At 41.4% G+C, this 16,754-nt stretch overlaps 1 protein-coding gene across 1 annotated transcript in view; it reads right to left on the bottom strand.

The window, feature by feature from the left end:
* The window catches only part of CEP170B (centrosomal protein 170B), a 107,891-nt gene that overhangs the window by 56,694 nt on the left and 34,443 nt on the right, over positions 1–16,754 (bottom strand). Inside the window, exons 2-3 of the mRNA XM_089680306.1 lie at positions 12,318–12,458; positions 2,249–2,338 (exon numbers count right to left, since the gene is read on the bottom strand). Coding sequence (XP_089536432.1) covers positions 2,249–2,338; positions 12,318–12,449 — 222 coding nt within the window. The 5' untranslated portion in view covers positions 12,450–12,458. The remainder of the gene's footprint in view (positions 1–2,248; positions 2,339–12,317; positions 12,459–16,754) is intronic.

The following is a 16,754-nucleotide window of genomic DNA, read 5'->3' as shown; positions in this document are numbered from 1 at the left end:
ATAACTAATTCAACAAAGAGTTTTGCACATTTTCTTAGGTTGTGTTTTGCACAGAGTGAATATATTTTTATATAAAGGTAATGCACTAGAGTATCTATATATTTTTTTTGAGGTATCACTGGATGAAATAGGATTCCTTCCGATTGGATGATAAAGTTTGGAAATCTGGGACTTTCTTTGTTTGGACACTGGATTTTTCATTGGACTTTTTCTTTTTTCTTTTGGACAATTTAAAGTTTTTTTGATTACATATGACACTGTAAGGTTTAATTAGAGTTTTTTATTTTATCACAAAAAGGTTATAATATATGACTATTGCACTTTCTAGGGAGAAGGTATGACTTTTTGAGGATTTGGGGTGGAGGAGGTTATACATTTATTTATTATATGGTACAGTTTCCAATCAGCACATTTCACATAAGGATGTATAGAACAGATATATGAATAGTACTGTATCTAAAGCGAAATTCTCCCCTATAGGCCCCAAAGCAGTTCTATCAACTTCTAGTAACCCTATTTTAGCACCACTTGCTTTGTAATACTAAATAATGCTAATAACAAAAAACGTATTGCATGTCAATTTTTGAAGAAATTGGTGTACCTGTCTCCAGCTTGAGGCAAGTCACATGACTACATGTTTTCTGAAAAAATGTTTAAGGCTCATTCACACAGGCACAGGAAAAATGAGCATCTCTCTTCACCCAGAAGTGACAGGCGTTTGCATATAGCTGTCTGTACAAATCAATGACAGGTTGTGGCTGTACACTGGTAACCGCACATACAAACTTTTACTTGCACACAGGGATGAATGTGAACCCATTCCTGTATGAAAGTAAATGTTTGGGTGTGCTCAAAGCGTAAATGAGCCCTTAGATAAAAGATGGCACTTGGCAGCTTTGACGATCAACAAATACTGCCAGACTGGTATTTATTTCAGGTACTTACATAGCATCATCAATTTATGCAGCGCTTTACACACACACACACACACACACACACACACACACATATATACACACATACACACACACACACACACATATATATACACACACACACATACACACACACACATTCACATCAGTCCCTGCCCTCAGGTAAGGTCCCTAACTCACATTCATACATACGCATACTAAGGCCAGTTCAGACAGGAGCCAATTAACCTACCAGAATGTCTTTGGAGTGTGTGAGGAAACCGGATTACCCAGAGGAAACCCACACAGGCACAGGGAAAACATGCAAACTCCAGGCAGGTAGTGCCGTGGTTAGGATTGCTGCTAGACGGAAGTGCAAGGCACTTGTGATATGTCATGGGGCAAGACAGGTAGAGTAGTTTCTTTAAGACAGATAAGTATTATGCAGATTTGGTTAATAAGGTCTGCATTAATACCAGGCGATAGGCTCACTTGAATCTGTCCTCTAATAGACTCAGCTTAAGTGAATCTGACACTTTGCCCATTTACAGAAAGAGAACACTGCTCCAGGCTGGTCTGCCACCACACTCCTCCACACCCCACACAGCTGGGTGCAAGCTCAGCTTGTTGCGCTGTATGCAGAAACTCAAAATGTCCAGACAACTGCACTCCAAACAAGATTCATTTATTGCTCATCAAAACACATAATATAGCAAAAAAGACACCGCAGGGATTAAACCAGTCAACACATTTCGTGCTCGGTGCTTATTCAAGGCAGTCATGATTAAGAGCTGAGACAGAGCAAAACATGTTGACTGGTTTAGTTCCCACGGTGTCTTTTTTGCTATATTATGTGTTTTGATGAGCAATAAACAGATCTTGTTTTCAATGCAACTGTCCGGGCATTCTGAGTTTTCTTTCCTTTTTGTTGTCCTCCCAGAACACAATGCTTAGTTCTGGGTGGCAAATGATAACATGGCGGGGCAGAGCATTCATTTGTGTAACCCCCAACACTAACCAACAGTGGTACAGGACTTAGTGTAACCCCCAACACTAACCAACAGTGGTACAGGACTTAGTGTAACCCCCAACATTAAGTGTGTGTGTGTGTGAGTTCAAGAGAATTTTTAAAGTGACAGATTCCCTTTAACTGCTACAAATCCAATGTATCTTTCCAGGTACCCCAGCAAAATAATTAATTTCAAGTATCATTCTAGTTTAACAGAAGAAAACTGAAAACTAAAATGTGAAGTCTGAAACTAAATTGTAATTATTCATCTGGCCTGTATGATCACAGAAAGAATATTTTACGGTTGATAGGCATCAGAACTTACTCCATTTAAGCTCCCAAGATCTTTCACGCGGTGTTCATCCTTCTCACTGTCGTAGTTGATGACGGCGTGCTGTTTATCCACACTGCGAGACTGAGAAAACACACAAATCTATAATTCATCTAAAGCTGTCAGAATAATGCAGACAGATGCAATGTACAGAGAAATGCAGGTCTATATCTGGTCTATATCTGGTGTACTAGCGTAACACTTAATGAACCCGAGCTGGGCCTTCTTGCACAATAGCCAAAATATTTCTTTGAAACAAATGCCTAATCCCATTATTCCAAGTGAATGAATAGAGACAACAGAGCATTGCGAGGCATTTTAGAAACTCTAAATGATGCATACCATAGGTTGGAGAATGGAAAATGTATTTAACTGCTGCACTAAAAAATGGTCTAAAAGCAAATTAGGATCATTCTACGATGCTTAAAGCAAGACCTGTCGCAAATAATAATAATAATAATAATTAAAAAAAAAAACCTGCCATTACCTGTAAAAAAAATATACACCTTTCTTGGCACACATGACCCCAAGCACCACTCCAATCACTAAAACTGGCCCCTGAAGTCTGCTAGAAAAATGACAATTTAAGGACTTTTAATCTCCTGGGTCCCTGCAGCTCCATTGTAAGTGGACCATATGGCAACTTGCTGACTTTACAAGATCCACAAGCAGTGTCAAAAAGTCTCAAGAGTAAATTCCAGCTAACTTGTTTCAGGACTGGCAATACACAAAATAATTTCTGAGTATATTTAAAGGTGAAAAAGCATTTCGTAGTGAAAGCCATCTGAGTCTCCAAAGGACGTCTTTAAATGGACAAAGATCAAACAAAAACTAACTAAAAGGAATGGCGAGGCAGTGGGTGTTTAGCTAAAGTCTATACCAAGGAGTGGCAAAACAGGAGGGGGAAAATACTCACTGTTCCATCCCTCTGACCCCATATCGCCACTCACGTCTGCTGTAAGATGAGGTCAGAGGGAGGAACCAGTGACAGTCACAGATGACCCAGGAGACTGGGAGTCCTGAAAGTGCTCTTTTTCCTAGCAGACCTCAGGAGAACCAGTCCTAGTGAAAGAAGTCATGTATGGCACTGGAAAAGATGTGTGTTTACTGGATTCTACTACAGACAACAGCAGGATAAAAAAAAAAAAAAAAACACACAGGACAGGGCCCCTTTTAATGGACGTCTGTCTTGAGACATAAATGCATTATGTCTTTACAAATCATCTGAAAATGCTAGTTGCCTGGATTTCATGGTACCAAGATGACATGATGACTTTAGTGATTCTGCAGTGCATTTTAGGATAAATTACTTCACAGAACTTGCAGCTACAGAGTTCAGTGGGAGCTGCTTAATATGCAAATATTACATGTCCCTAACATGGCCACAATTCTGCTTTAATTAATGAGAGAGTCATTTATTGGGGACCTGTTTATACAGAATCTGGTATTCTGATTTAAAAGAAACATATTTAAGCTGGCCATAGATGGATCGAATCTTGACAAGTTCAGCAGAGATCGAACGAGATGCAATCCATCTATGGGCAGGATGTTTGTACTAAGTGAATCCATCGATCAATTTCAGTACAACCAGTCTGTAGGATTCTTTTGGCACGATCACTGCTGGTGGCTATAGCCGTTAGTAGTGATCATTGTAATATGCCAGTTGGAAAGGCTCCATGCCAGTATAATGTATGCCCTACTTAAGGGTTTTGTTGGATTTAGTGCCATTACAGTCCTGAAGGTGGTGGCTGGTTTTTGAATTACAGTTACTGTGGATTTCCACCAGACCCCAGATACAACCCACAACTTTTTAGCCTTTGAAGTCAGACAAAGTTAAGACTTTGTAGTCATTTGATATTCAGTGTTAATTCTTATACAACGGACATACATAGGCTGCCATTGGTCAACTTTTTTCAAAAATGCTTGTGGCCTGGTTGTTTTGGTTGATCCAAAGGTTTCAGTTACTAACGTGAAACAAGTGTGGAATTCTGATTTTCTTCTTTTTCCCTACTGCAGGTTTATTACAGGTCAGGGACGACTACGGGTGTGTTCGGTCCTGAGCATACCTCCACCACAATTAGATTTTCTCTTTAACAGAGAACACCAGACACCATTTGAAGTGTATATGAACCCTAACAATTGACTTTCCTTAGTTGCTCCTTTTTAATCCCGGCAGAAATCCAGTGCTGACCATTGTACTCTGCAGTGTTATATCAAACAATTTTATCGAACGTGCTCAGTTCAACATTGTAAATGACAGAACACCTCTCCCCGATGTTATATAGAGAAGAGGAGTGTAGGTTTTCTGTAGTCCTATGACACTTCCTATCCTAAGGTGACGACGCTGCTCCTTCAGTGGGCGTTGTCACTCTAGGACAGAAAGCGTGTTACTGACATGATCACCAGATGAAAATAAAGAAAAATGCTTGAAAAAGGAAAAATGACTATAACCACTACATCTAAGAACTGGTAAGCAGCATTATGTAACATTTTTATTCTTGGTATGTTCACTGTTTGACCAACAAAGAATTTGTTGGTTTGTTCAGCCATTGCTGTGAAACACACACAAACTGCTGCCAGTTCATTTCAGCAGACAGGTGCAGGATGAAGACAGGATGAAGACAGGATGAAGACAGGATATGCCACGGGAAGAAACCGAAAGAGCATAGTGTGTACTTAGGATCTACTCATTAGGCCCCATTCACATGGGCGATGTCCAATCCATTCAGCAGGGGATTTGTGAACAGATGGCACATTGGTGATACGTGTGGCTATTTAGTGGAGCTTTATGGACACTTATTAAATCTTTATGTGGCTGGATGAAAACAAACAAACTTGTGTCTGTTTACATCAGACTACCTCCGATCTATCACATGAGGTCCAGAAAGACAGAAAGGTTGTTTTTCCCGACCTGGACCCGACTCAGATAAACAGATGTAGATGGACACGTGTCCATTTACACCTGCCTGCCCGCAGACGTCCGTGAAGTTTCCGATCAGGTCCACCTGAAAAACTGACAACCTGACCTGATTGCACCACCCATGTCAGAGGGGGCTTAGATTTCCTATTCATCTTACACCCATAGCACAAGGGGAACAGAGTGAGAAATTTTGGAGATCTCACTGTTAGAAAATTCACATAAGAAGCCAGGACCTGACTCAGCCCAGCAGGCTCCACCTGTCCTCTAATGGAATACCTAATCTCCATCATCCCAGGTGTACATTAGGGTAAAGGTCATCCAATTCTATGTATAGCCTCACTAATGCCGTGATGTAAGTGACAGCCAAGTCACAGTAGTGATTTATATTTAGCAGATATATCTTGGGCAGCGCACCCTAGCAAATTGTGACATTATGTATCTTCTGGAATTCTGCGGTAAAAGCTTTTCCAGTAGGTGGTAGGGAAAACCTGCAGCCAAGAAAAACACTTTATTGTGACGTATTGTAAATGTCTACACAATGAGCAGCTTTATGAGCACCATTAGAAGACAATGCCTCTCTAAAATGAAATGCATATATTTTAATTAACATTTCTTTTTTTCTTCCATAGTAAGGGTGCCCACCCATTAAGATGTTTCCCAGATGAGACCAACTGCTTTGCTTTAACTGGATTATAAAGGGTATAATTATTAGGAGAATCTGGCAATTAGAAAAGCAGTATATAGAGGTGCAGAAAAATGTATGTCACCCTGTCATAATGTGGACCAAAGCCTCAACAGCAGGCAGCCTACACTGTGCATGTTAAGGGATACAACTTCTGCAATATACAGCAATATATACAGTATATTGGTAAGCCAGAGTCTCCACACAGCTAGGTTACAGGAGTGGGAAGGACTAATTCACTACAAAAATGCTTGGATTATAAGAATAAAAAAAACAAAAAAAACACAATGACCCTTGAATAAGTTGGATATGCTTCCTAAATGCATTTAAAATGCTTTATTTTCAATATTTACAAAGTTGGTACAACCAACTTTACATTTACCAAAACTTTATAAAATGAAGACCTACCTAAAATTCTCTAATCAATCTGTATTCAAATCAGGCAGACCTTTCCGCCAGACAACTGTAGGTACATCTAAAGGAGAATGTATCATTTAAAAAAGTGCATGGTGAGCTTAAAGTGGTGGTAAACCCCAGACATGAAATATGAACAAAGCATATCCCTCCATAGTGTGTACTTTTCTCAATTAAGAGCACTAAGTGTCATTTCTGCCTGCTGCCTCCTTCCTCTGCTATCATCATGAATCACTAATGACAAGTTTTGATGACACCAAAAGAAAAAAATGTGACCGGGAGAGATTTCCAGCACACAGCTTGTTATTGACAGCCACAGCTCTGTTCCTATGTACTGGGTGAAGGGGATGCATCCCTTCCTTCTCCTCACTGAATTCTGTAATGGGTAATTTCAGCTCTTTGCCCCGTTTTCTGAAAGCTCAGACAAGCTTTACACATTCTGGAATTTGAACAGATGTAGAGAAGGGAAGACTGCAGATAAACAGGTACAGCCTGTGTAGGAGGATTTGTTTCATCTCTATGTACCACATGAGGCCAGTCACATCACTGGGTATATGTAAGGGTTTACAACCACTTTGAATTATTGTTGCTCTGGTAACATCATTCCAATCAGCTGATTTCATGTTACTTCTTTCTTTGCTTTCTTTTTTTATTAGGAGTTACTTCCTAAGAATATCACTTCCTTAAATTTTGACAGACACTACACTATATCACATGGGCTTAGAGATATTCGTATTTGTGGCCTCACCTATAGCAGTCTGATTTCAGGCCATTACAGAGATCACCAATAGCTACTATGAAATATGCGGTGTACTTCGCTCCGTAAGCAGCAAAGTTTCCAAAACAAGAAACCTTCTCTGAATGTGAGGACGTCTGGAACAGTCCACCGCTGGATTGTGGGGGAGTGCAGTTTGCCGATGGAGCAGAAGATTGGGTGAGTATAAGTTTTCTGTTCAACCATGGGCAAAATCAGCAGTCAACCCATGCGGTGCAGGCACAGCCCCACTGCATGGGAAAGCTTTTGGAAGTGTGGCTTTAATGTGAAATGCAAGCACAGAAGATGTATATACTGTACATGGTATATTATTGACCCAGCTCATCTCATTGTACATACTTGGCTGCAGGTGACCTAGTTAATTATTACGTTTGCTCTTGGAGTTAATGGTTAACTATACGGGCTGTCCATAGTTTGGAGCATTTACGTAGCCCATATAAACTATGCAAACTTGAACTTTGATGTAGTAATATATTTCTTTTCACCCCCTTTAGGAAGAGTAAAAGTTGATTAGATAAATGATTTGAATAGATGGGGAGAATTGACATATTAATGAACAGGCCCTGGTTTATAGTCTTACTTCCAAAAAAGAAATTACTAATGGTTTGTGTCATTTTCATTAACCTTTACATGTTGCATGCTGGGTTTTCTAATAGAAAAAAAGCCAAATGGTAAGGATACATCTTGATAGTCTGTATGAACCAACTAAGGGCATACTCATACTAGGCATTGGTTGCCTTGTACCATGCAAAAGCACAATGTTCCCCCTCTTGGCCTGTGCTCATCTTGTTAAAAATGGACAAAAAAAACAGAACAAAATGGATATGAATAGATATGAACCAGGCCTTGCTGACATACAGTTGCAAGAAAAAGTATGTGAACCCCTTGGGATTACGAGGAGTTTTGCAAGAATTGGGCATAAAATGTGCTCTGAACGTCATCTAAGTCACAACAATAGAAGAACACAGTCTGCTTAACATAATACTACACAAACATTAGATGTTGCCATGGTTTAATTGCACATAACATGTAAACATTCACAGTGCAGGGAGGAAAAAGTATGTGAACCTTTGGACTTAATAACTGGTTGACCCTCCGTTGGCAGCAATAACCTCAACCAAACGTTTCCTGTAGTTGCAGATCAGACCTGCACAATGATCTGGAGTACTTTTGGACCACTCCTCTTCACAAAACTGTTTCAGTGTAGCAATATTCTTGGGATGTCTGGTGTGAATCACTCTCTTAAGGTAATGCCACAGCATTTCAATTGTGTTGAGGTCAGGACTCTGACTGGGCCACTCCAGAAGGCGTATTCTGTGAGGCCCTAGCTTAATGACTTCTACCAGAGCTAATTGGAGCCAGGAGAGAGCCAACCAAAGTATGTGGAAAACTCATACAAATGAGCGCAGAGAGGCCACTCCAGGTGGAAACATGTGAACAGTTAATCATGAGCTCACCACTGCTGCCTTGTTAATCATATGCATGATAAAGAGAACTGGAAAAAAAGGCGCTGTGGAAAATGCTCTCAGACAAGCACCTTAGTGGAGGTGCATCTTTATTGGGTGAGATAAAGTAGCAAGTATAATAAAATTAACCAGCCTGAAGTGGAATCACACTGTCCACTTCAGGCTGGTTAATTTTATTATACTTGCTACTTTATCTCACCCAATAAAGATGCACCTCCACTAAGGTGCTTGTCTGAGAGCATTTTCCACAGCGCCTTTTTTTCCAGTTCTCTCAACCAAAGTATGTGAATCTTTGGACTTAACTGGTTGACCCTCCTTTGGCAGCAATAACCTCAACCAAACGTTTCCAGGAGTGAGCCAACCTTGACTCCAATCAGTGTGATTATATTGGATGTGTTGCTGACAGCTGTCCTGCCCTTAAACACACACCTGTTTTGGGTTTACTGGTTTCAAGAAGCACTGTCTGATGTGAACCATGCCTCGCAGAAAAGAGCTCTCAGAAGACCTACGATCAAGAATTGTTGACTTGCATGAAGCTGGAAAGGGTTACAAAAGTATCTACAAAAGCCTTGATGTTCATGTGTCCACGGTAAGACAGACTGTCTACAAATGGAGAAAAGTTTAGCACTGTTCCTACTCTCCCTAGGCGTGGTCGTCCTGTAAAAATGACTGCAAGAGCACAGCGCAGAATGCTGCATGAGGTAAAGAAGAATCCCAGAGTGGCAGCTAAAGACCTACAGAAATCTCTGGCACATGCTAACATTTTTGTTGACACATCTACAATAAGGAAAACATTAAACAAGAATGGAGTACATGGGAGGACACCACAGAGGAAGCCATTGCTGTCCAAAAAGAATATTGCAGCACGTCTTAAGTTTGCAAAAGAGCACCTAGATGTTCCACAGCACTACTGGCAAAATATACTGTGGACAGATGAAACCAAGATTGAGTTGTTTGGGAAGAACACACAACACTATGTGTGGAGAAAAAAAAGGCACAGCACACCAACATCAAAACCTCATCCCACTGTAAAACATGGCGGAGGGAGCATCATGGTTTGGGGCTGCTTTGCTGTCTCAGGGCCTAGACGGATTGTTGTCATTGATGGGAAAATTTATTCCAGAGTTTATCAAGACATTTTGCAGGAAAACGTACGACCATCTGTCCGCCAACTGAAGCTCCGCAGAGGATGGGTGATGCAACAGGACAATGACCCAAAGCATACAAGTAATTCAACAAAACAATGGCTGCAACAGCACAGAATACGCCTTCTGGAGTGGCCCAGTCAGAGTCCTGACCTCAACCCGATTGAAATGCTGTGGCATGACCTTAAGAGAGTGATTCACACCAGACATCCCAAGAATATTGCTACACTGAAACAGTTTTGTGAAGAGGAGTGGTCCAAAATTACTCCAGATCGTTGTGCAGGTCTGATCTGCAACTACAGGAAACGTTTGGTTGAAGTTATTGCTGCCAACGGAGGGTCAACCAGTTATTAAGTCCAAAGGTTCACATACTTTTTCCTCCCTGCACTGTGAATGTTTACATGTTATGTGCAATTAAACCATGGCAACATCTAATGTTTGTGTAGTATTATGTTCAGCAGACTGTGTTCTTCTATTGTTGTGACTTAGATGATGTTCAGAGCACATTTTATGCCCAATTCATGCAAAACTCCACGTAATCCCAAGGGGTTCACATACTTTTTCTTGCAACTGTATTTTTGTGTTCCCTAACCATTTTACTCCAAAATTTATTTAGATATTTTTTGGCTTGTGTTAAAATAAGCTGATGGCAAAATGTAGATAATCCAGCACTTGTCAGGACAAATCAGTCAATCATTGGCATCATAAGTGTTATAAAAATGTACAGCGAAGAATAGCATTATTCCGCCTCCACCCATCAAATAAATAAACGTCATTTATATATACACAATGGAAAAACAAAGCTTACTCCTCCAGCACAGACTTGCTCAGCCTCAGGTAACCATATGTCAAGAAATACACCAGGAAAAGGAACACGGACTCTAGACAGAGGCTATAGTCTTTTCAGTGAAGATATAGTTTGAGTAATTATCCTAATGGAGTATTTCCTTAAAGCAGAACAATAAAATCATGTTTGTGATGCAGACTGCCCCTACCAAAAAGACCGGGCTCTATTTTTGTAAGTACATTTTGTAAATATCTTTTGATCCTGCCAGTAGAATCATTCAATAGGCCCTTCCTTTCTTTAATAAAGTGGAAAAACTCTTGAAGTCGTGAAGTCACTGCACTGTTGTCAACCTACTACTGTAGTTGTTTAGATGCCGGGCTTATCCACATCAGTAAGTAGTCTCGCCTATCTCCAGCCGGAGCTTTTTAGATTGAGAGCACAGCGCTCCATCTGCAGGAATTTAGGGAAATGATGTAAAAGACCTGCTTTGTCCCTCCCATCTTCTATAGCAAAGTTCAGTGTTCCTTTCATCCAAAATGTTTTTGTTTTTCAAAAGTTTTTGAGATAACGTTCATAAAAAATGTGTATATATATATATAGCTGCATCAAGTGATACAGAGTATAGAGAGTGGTTTGAGGTGGGGTGAACTGGGTTGTATTTGAGAACAGATTTGCACACAAGCAACTACAAATAAGGTATTGTTAGGGCACAGGTGTAAAACAAAAAGGCCCACGGGCTGAATCTGGCCAGCCAGGCCATTTCATGTGGCCCCACCTTATCTCAGCAGAGAGGAGAACAGAACTCCTCCACCAGATCCTGCGCTTCTCAGTGCAGCCACAGCATCTCCTCTCCACCTCTCCTGGTCACAGGATTCAGTAGACTCCAGCAGCTGACTCCAGCCCTCTTCTGGTCCTCCTCAAGACCTTTCTACTTTCAAGCTTTACCCCTAGTTTCTTCCCAGGAGTAGCACAAGCACAAGGGGTGCACTCTAATGTAAGGGAGAGTGAGGGACTCTTGACTTCTGATGGTGGGGCGCTATTAACATCTAGTCTTACAAGTACAACTGGCCATTTGAGGGCAACCATAAAGCTGGTGTGGCCCACATTAGGGAGAAGCTAAGTACCAACATTCTTTCCCTGAGAGTACGCAGCAGGGGTGAGAAGGACAGGGAATCCCTCTACTTCATGACTCCATCCACCTCGTTTGTGTAGATAGAGGAACCTTTTTTTTGTCTATTGCCAGCTTTATTTTTTTTAAAAACGCAAGACACATGCACTACTCAACAGCCTTGAAACCTATGTTTCATGAAACGGTTTCTGTTTTTTGCCTTCTTGATCTACCAAACCTCTAATTTTTCCCTCAATTTTATTTGTCGGTACACGTTAGTTGCAGTCATTACACGGTTTGCACACTACACACCCCATAGTAAATAGCCCCTAGCCTATCTTGGGAGCAAACACTAGAGGATGGCTACATTCTTACATACATTGGGACCATGGGGAATGAACATAGCCACCTTCCAACTGGAAGTTGGATCACAGCACCAAAAAAAAAAAAAAAAAAAATCTGGAGATTTGCAGGTGCTGCGAGCAATAGAAGCAATTTGAGTTAGTTGTACACACTTTTAGCCAGCGTTTAGTGTCACTTTAAGGATAAAGGGTAGGCTAGAGATCAGGAACTCTGGAACATTTTATCTTTTACTTATTTTTCACAACAAAAACTAAAGTACAGTCAACAGTAATTGGACTGAGCATTTATAGATCCTTTTAGGTCTAGGACTTATCTAAGAGCTGGGAAACCCAAACATAGAAAGCATCTGAATTGACTCCAGCCCTTTTTATTAAACAGAATCAAGCCACAGATAGAAGCTTACCTGAAGCATAAGCTCGCAGTCCTCGCGGCCAACGAAGATCATCTCCCGGGGCAGTCGATGGCGAGTGCCTGAGCTGCTCACCAGGAACCACGAGGTGACGCTCATCTTGTTGCTTGGTTCAGTTCCTACCATTCAAACATCCTGTAATGACAAGACGTATAGTCAAGACATAGAGTACACAATGATTGTTTATACCAGGGGTCTGCAACCTTTAAGACATAAAGAGCCACTTGGACCCGTTTCCGAAGGGAAAAAAAAGACTGGGAGCCGCAAAACCATTGCAACATTTATAACAAATCCGACACTGCATATATTGCAAAAAGCACTCTGGTCATGAAGGGGGTTTAAGGGCCCAGTAAGCAAAGGGTTAATCAGGGCCACAGTGTATCTTCATAATCACAATCATAGCCTTAGGTCAGTGGTGGGCAACCTTTTTTTTCAACTGAGCCAAATCTCGCCAAAACCACGATTGAAATTTATTTTGACAGCCACATTTTTAAAACTGAAAATACATCCCCCATATAGTAATTCATCCCCCATAGTAATTCATCCCCCATATAGTAATTCATCCCCCATATAGTAATTCATCCCCCACATAGTAATTCATCCCCCATAGTAATTCATCCCCCATATAGTAATTCTTCCCCCATAGTAATTCATCCCCCATATAGTAATTCATCCCCCATATAGTAATTCTTCCCCCATAGTAATTCATCCCCCATATAGTAATTCATCCCCCATAGTAATTCATCCCCCATATAGTAATTCATCCCCCATATAGTAATTCATCCCCCATAGTAATTCATCCCCCACATAGTAATTCATCCCCCATAGTAATTCATCCCCCATAGTAATTCATCCCCCATAGTAATTCATCCCCCATATAGTAATTCATCCCCCATATAGTAATTCTTCCCCCATAGTAATTTATCCCCCATATAGTAATTCTTCCCCCATAGTAATTCATCCCCCATATAGTAATTCTTCCCCCATAGTAATTCATCCCCCACATAGTAATTCATTCCCCATAGTAATTCATCCCCCATATAGTAATTCTTCCCCCATAGTAATTCATCCCCCACATAGTAATTCATTCCCCATAGTAATTCATCCCCCACATAGTAATTCATTCCCCATAGTAATTCATCCCCCATATAGTAATTCTTCCCCCATAGTAATTCATCCCCCACATAGTAATTCATTCCCCATAGTAATTCATCCCCCACATAGTAATTCATCCCCCACATAGTAATTCAGTCCCCATAGTAATTCATCCCCCACACAGTAATTCATCCCCCATATTGTCTCAATTCACTTACCTTTGCTCCGCGCGTTCCTCTCGCTGTGTTCCCGCGCCGTTCTGGTCTTCAGGGCGGACTGAGAGAGGAGTTCGTCACTCTGCCCCGCCTACATCCTGGCTGCCCCACCTACATCCTGACAGCCAATGTTCCACGCTCCGCGGGCCGGATTTTTGAGGAGGGAGGGGAGCGGGCGCCCGGCACACAGAAGAGCCGCATGTGGCTCGCGATCTGCGGCTTGCCGACCACCTGGTGGGCAGTGTGCTCCGGAGCCGCAGCAAAGATGAAAAAGAGCCGCATGCGGCTCCGGAGCCGCGGGTTGCCGACACCCGGTTTATACCAATCACTTTTTTGGCCACTTTATGATCACTTTTTTTTTTTTTGTTCAATTTACACATTTATTATATCAATCTGTGAAGGTCAGCATTGACTCACACCTTTGGAAAGAATTTGGTTTACACTAAGCGCTGCACTGTTGTTATATATTTGTGTTGAATGCCTGCTATCAGGATATAGTGCCTAGCTGCTATCTTTTGTGTATGACCTCACCATAAGTGCAGATTGTTTTGTTAAGTTTTATTTGTTGAAGTAGTTCTAAAGGCTCAAGGTTTTTTACCTTCATGCATTCTATGCATGAAGGAAAAAAATTTCTTTGTGCAGCAGTGCCCCCAGCCCTTCCGAATACTCACCTAAGCCCTCTCTCGATCCAACGATGTGTACTGGAGTCTCAGCTATCCCGGAACTCCCTCGCCTCATTGGCTGAGGCAGAAGCGGGAGCCATTGGCTCCCACTGCTGTCAATCACAGCCAGTAAGCCAATGAGAAGAGAGAGGAATGTACTGTATATAATGGCAAGGGGTGCTGGAGGGTCTATTGAAGCTGGCTGCTGGGGATCTATTGTGGCTTCAGGGAATCTATTTTTGTGGGGGTATATTGTTGCTGGTGGGGGATATATTGTTGTTAGGGGTGGGTCTTATGATGCTGGGGGGGGGTCAATTGTTGCTGGGAGGGATCTACTGTTCAAGGAGGGTTCTATTGATGTTGACTGCTGGCGAGTTTATTTATGCTGGCTGTGAGGAGATCTGTTGTTGCTGCGACTGGTCTATTGTTGCCGGAGGGGTATTTTGTTGCAAGTTATCCATTATTGCTGGTGGGGGATATATTGTTGCAAGGGGTGGGTCTTATGATGCTGGGGGGGGCAATTGTTGCTGGGAGGGATCTACTGTTGAAGGAGGGTTCTATTGATGCTGACTGCTGGAGAGTTTATTTATGCTGGCTGTGGTGAGATCTGTTGTTGCTGCCACTGGTCTATTGTTGCTGGAGGGGTTTTTTGTTGCAGGTTGTCTATTATTGTTTCTTGCTGCAGGGGATCTATTTTACTGCTTTTCTTGTTATCATTACCAAATTCCATACAAATGACTTAGCACCACAAAATTATACTTGGTTCTGTATTCTTGAAAAGCGGTATGGAGAGGCGGGTAGGGGGTAGAACCAAGGAACAGTGGTTGGAGGTGGGTAGGAGTGGAGAGAAGGGGTGCCCTGGAAAGGGAAAGTTCCTGTACCTATTGTCTGAGAAAAAAAGCCCTGCACGTTAGTTTAAGGGGGGGGGGGGGGGGACGCTGGGGCTGCACCCAGAAGGTTTTTTACATTGATGCATAGAATCAATTAAGGTAAAAAAACTTTAGATCCACCTTAAAGGAGAACCACTGCTATTGAATCTGAAGAGAAATGTAATACCCTGGGGCTGAATTGCTAAAGTAATAGAGGCATTTCAATATATTTATATATTTACTAACATTCACTTTGCTAGATAAAGATGTGTTCACTTTGTATACTGGTGGTGGCAAAAATTATTTTTCTTTAGGCCTCATTCACATGGGTGCTGAGGCCCACACGTGATGAAAAGGCCATTCATGTATGCATCCATAGCAGGCAGGTGCTGTGTGCAGGCAGCCTATAAAGGAAGCAGTGGCTGCATGGACACAGCCGCTCATCCTAATGTGGCCATTGCAAATGCATGCCCCAAACCCAAACTGTCTGTGTTCAGGGCTGCTCACCTGCACCTCCACGTCTGTCACAATAGGACAAGTGGCTGTGTTAATGTGGCTGCTGCATCCTCATAGGCTTGAATGGGCTGCCTGCACACAGTACCTGTCCGGTTATGGATGATTGAATAAATGGCCCAGTCACCCTGTATGGGCATCAGCGCTCCAGTGAATGAGCACTAAATTCCCTTGCATGTGCTGAGTATTTATAATGATCACAGGATTAAACTTACTTAGCAACATTCCCTTTAAAAAGTAAACATGCACTTTTCAAACTGAACATTCACGTTTCTAGGCAAACAGCCACTATTTCTTTAGTAAACCATTCCCACTGGAAGAATAATTAAAATGGAATAGAAGTTGATTGAAAACAATACCCCCTAAAGCACTTTATTGAAAAGAGATTGAATTTTCTGCTGCTTTCCATCAAAATGCATTCAACTTGATTTCCCAGTTGTGGATAGAAAACAAGTAATTCATTATTTTTTTTAATCAAAATAGAGATTTGATGAATTAATTGTTATATGGCAGATAGGCATTACCTCCAACAATGAGCTATCTGCCCATTGCCAAGTGCGGGAATCCATCATACCGACAATTGCCAAGTGCGGGAATCCATCATACCGACAACGTCATATATGTCATACCTCTCATCCTTCACTCACCAGGAGATATTCCATCGTGTTGAAAGATGGAAGCCCGAGCAATAAGGAGTGCCTCCAAATGCCTGGGGTGCTTACGATTTAATCTCATAATGCTCCAGAGCAGATGACGAATTAAAAATATGTATACAATTTTAAAAATCAACTCCAGAAAAACAGATAAGAAAATAATATATTATATCATTCAGTTATGTTTTAATTTAAAGTCAGAGAAGGAAATGATTAAAACCCCTGTCAGGATTTTTCACCATCTGTGTCACCCTGGGGAGATTTCCCTTTACTTCCTTTCCTAAAGAAGCAACCGGAAGTAAGAAAAATCTCCCCAAAGTTACAAAAAATCCCCTCCTAGTTGCCAATAGAAAGAAAGTGTCCCCATTGGAAGATTTCCCCTATTTTTCTATTTTAGGGACAGCTCAAAAGTTTGTATTTACCC

The sequence above is a fragment of the Staurois parvus genome, unplaced genomic scaffold (genome assembly GCF_062004578.1).
Source record: "Staurois parvus isolate SC_StPar_1 unplaced genomic scaffold, SC_StPar_1.0 ptg000239l, whole genome shotgun sequence".
Classification (NCBI taxonomy): domain Eukaryota; kingdom Metazoa; phylum Chordata; class Amphibia; order Anura; family Ranidae; genus Staurois; species Staurois parvus.
The sequence above is the reverse complement of the archived record's forward strand: the minus strand, read 5'-3'. Positions and strand labels throughout refer to the sequence as shown.